Source organism: Pygoscelis adeliae, unplaced genomic scaffold, assembly GCF_000699105.1.
Source record: "Pygoscelis adeliae isolate BGI_AS28 unplaced genomic scaffold, ASM69910v1 Scaffold1277, whole genome shotgun sequence".
Taxonomy (NCBI): domain Eukaryota; kingdom Metazoa; phylum Chordata; class Aves; order Sphenisciformes; family Spheniscidae; genus Pygoscelis; species Pygoscelis adeliae.
In genome coordinates this window covers 23112-23805 of record NW_008825096.1, presented here as the reverse complement: position 1 = coordinate 23805, position 694 = coordinate 23112, and the positions used below count along the sequence as shown (strand labels likewise).

Sequence of the window (694 nt, the reverse complement as noted above, 5' to 3'; positions counted from 1 at the left end):
GCCGGGCAGGGCAGACCATCACCCGCTCCCCTTGCTCGGAGCGGGAGCAAAGAGATGAGGGACAGAAGGAAAAAGGCCCTTTGGGTGGCAGGACGGAGGGGTGGATGTCCTGGGGCTGCCTCCCTTCCCCAGCTCCGGGGTGTCCATCTCTTCCTCACCTCCCTCCTCCCATCCCGCTGACGACGGGGGTTTGAACCGCAGCCAGCAGCCTTAGATGAGGGGAGTTTATTTGGGGGGAGGCGGTGGGTTAAGATGAGATGAGAGGCCCCTGCAGCAGCAGGACAAATCGCGGCACTTCTGCTGGCAGACCCTTCAGCAAGGCTGTGTTTTTAACCCCTGTAAATAAAGATGATGAAGAAAAAGGAAGTCTGCTTTTTCTCTTCCAGCTGCACCCTAAATGCAGCAAGGCCTGGGGTGAGGGTAACCCTTCCCCTCCCTCCTCCGCAGGGACACCCTGGCCCAGCTCGGCCCAGCCGCAGACAGCAGTGGTTAGGAGGAGGAAGGTGAGCAGCCCTCGTCCCACAGCGCGCTGGTGTGGCGGCAGGACAGGCCAAGACCCAAACCTCCCCTCCGGGAGAGCCAGCTCCAGGGCAGCAAAGCCGGGCTGATCTCCAGAGCCACCTCAAACCAGAAACGGACTTCCCTGGGCAGACGGCGAGGGATGGACGCCACCGGTGCCGGACCATTTCTCAGC

General features: G+C 61.8%; 1 protein-coding gene across 1 annotated transcript in view; it reads left to right on the top strand.

Moving 5' to 3' along the window:
• Positions 1 to 694, top strand: part of GRIN3B (glutamate receptor, ionotropic, N-methyl-D-aspartate 3B) — a 10752-nt gene that overhangs the window by 8943 nt on the left and 1115 nt on the right. The window contains exon 4 of the mRNA XM_009327003.1: positions 448 to 503. Coding sequence (XP_009325278.1) covers positions 448 to 503 — 56 coding nt within the window. The remainder of the gene's footprint in view (positions 1 to 447; positions 504 to 694) is intronic.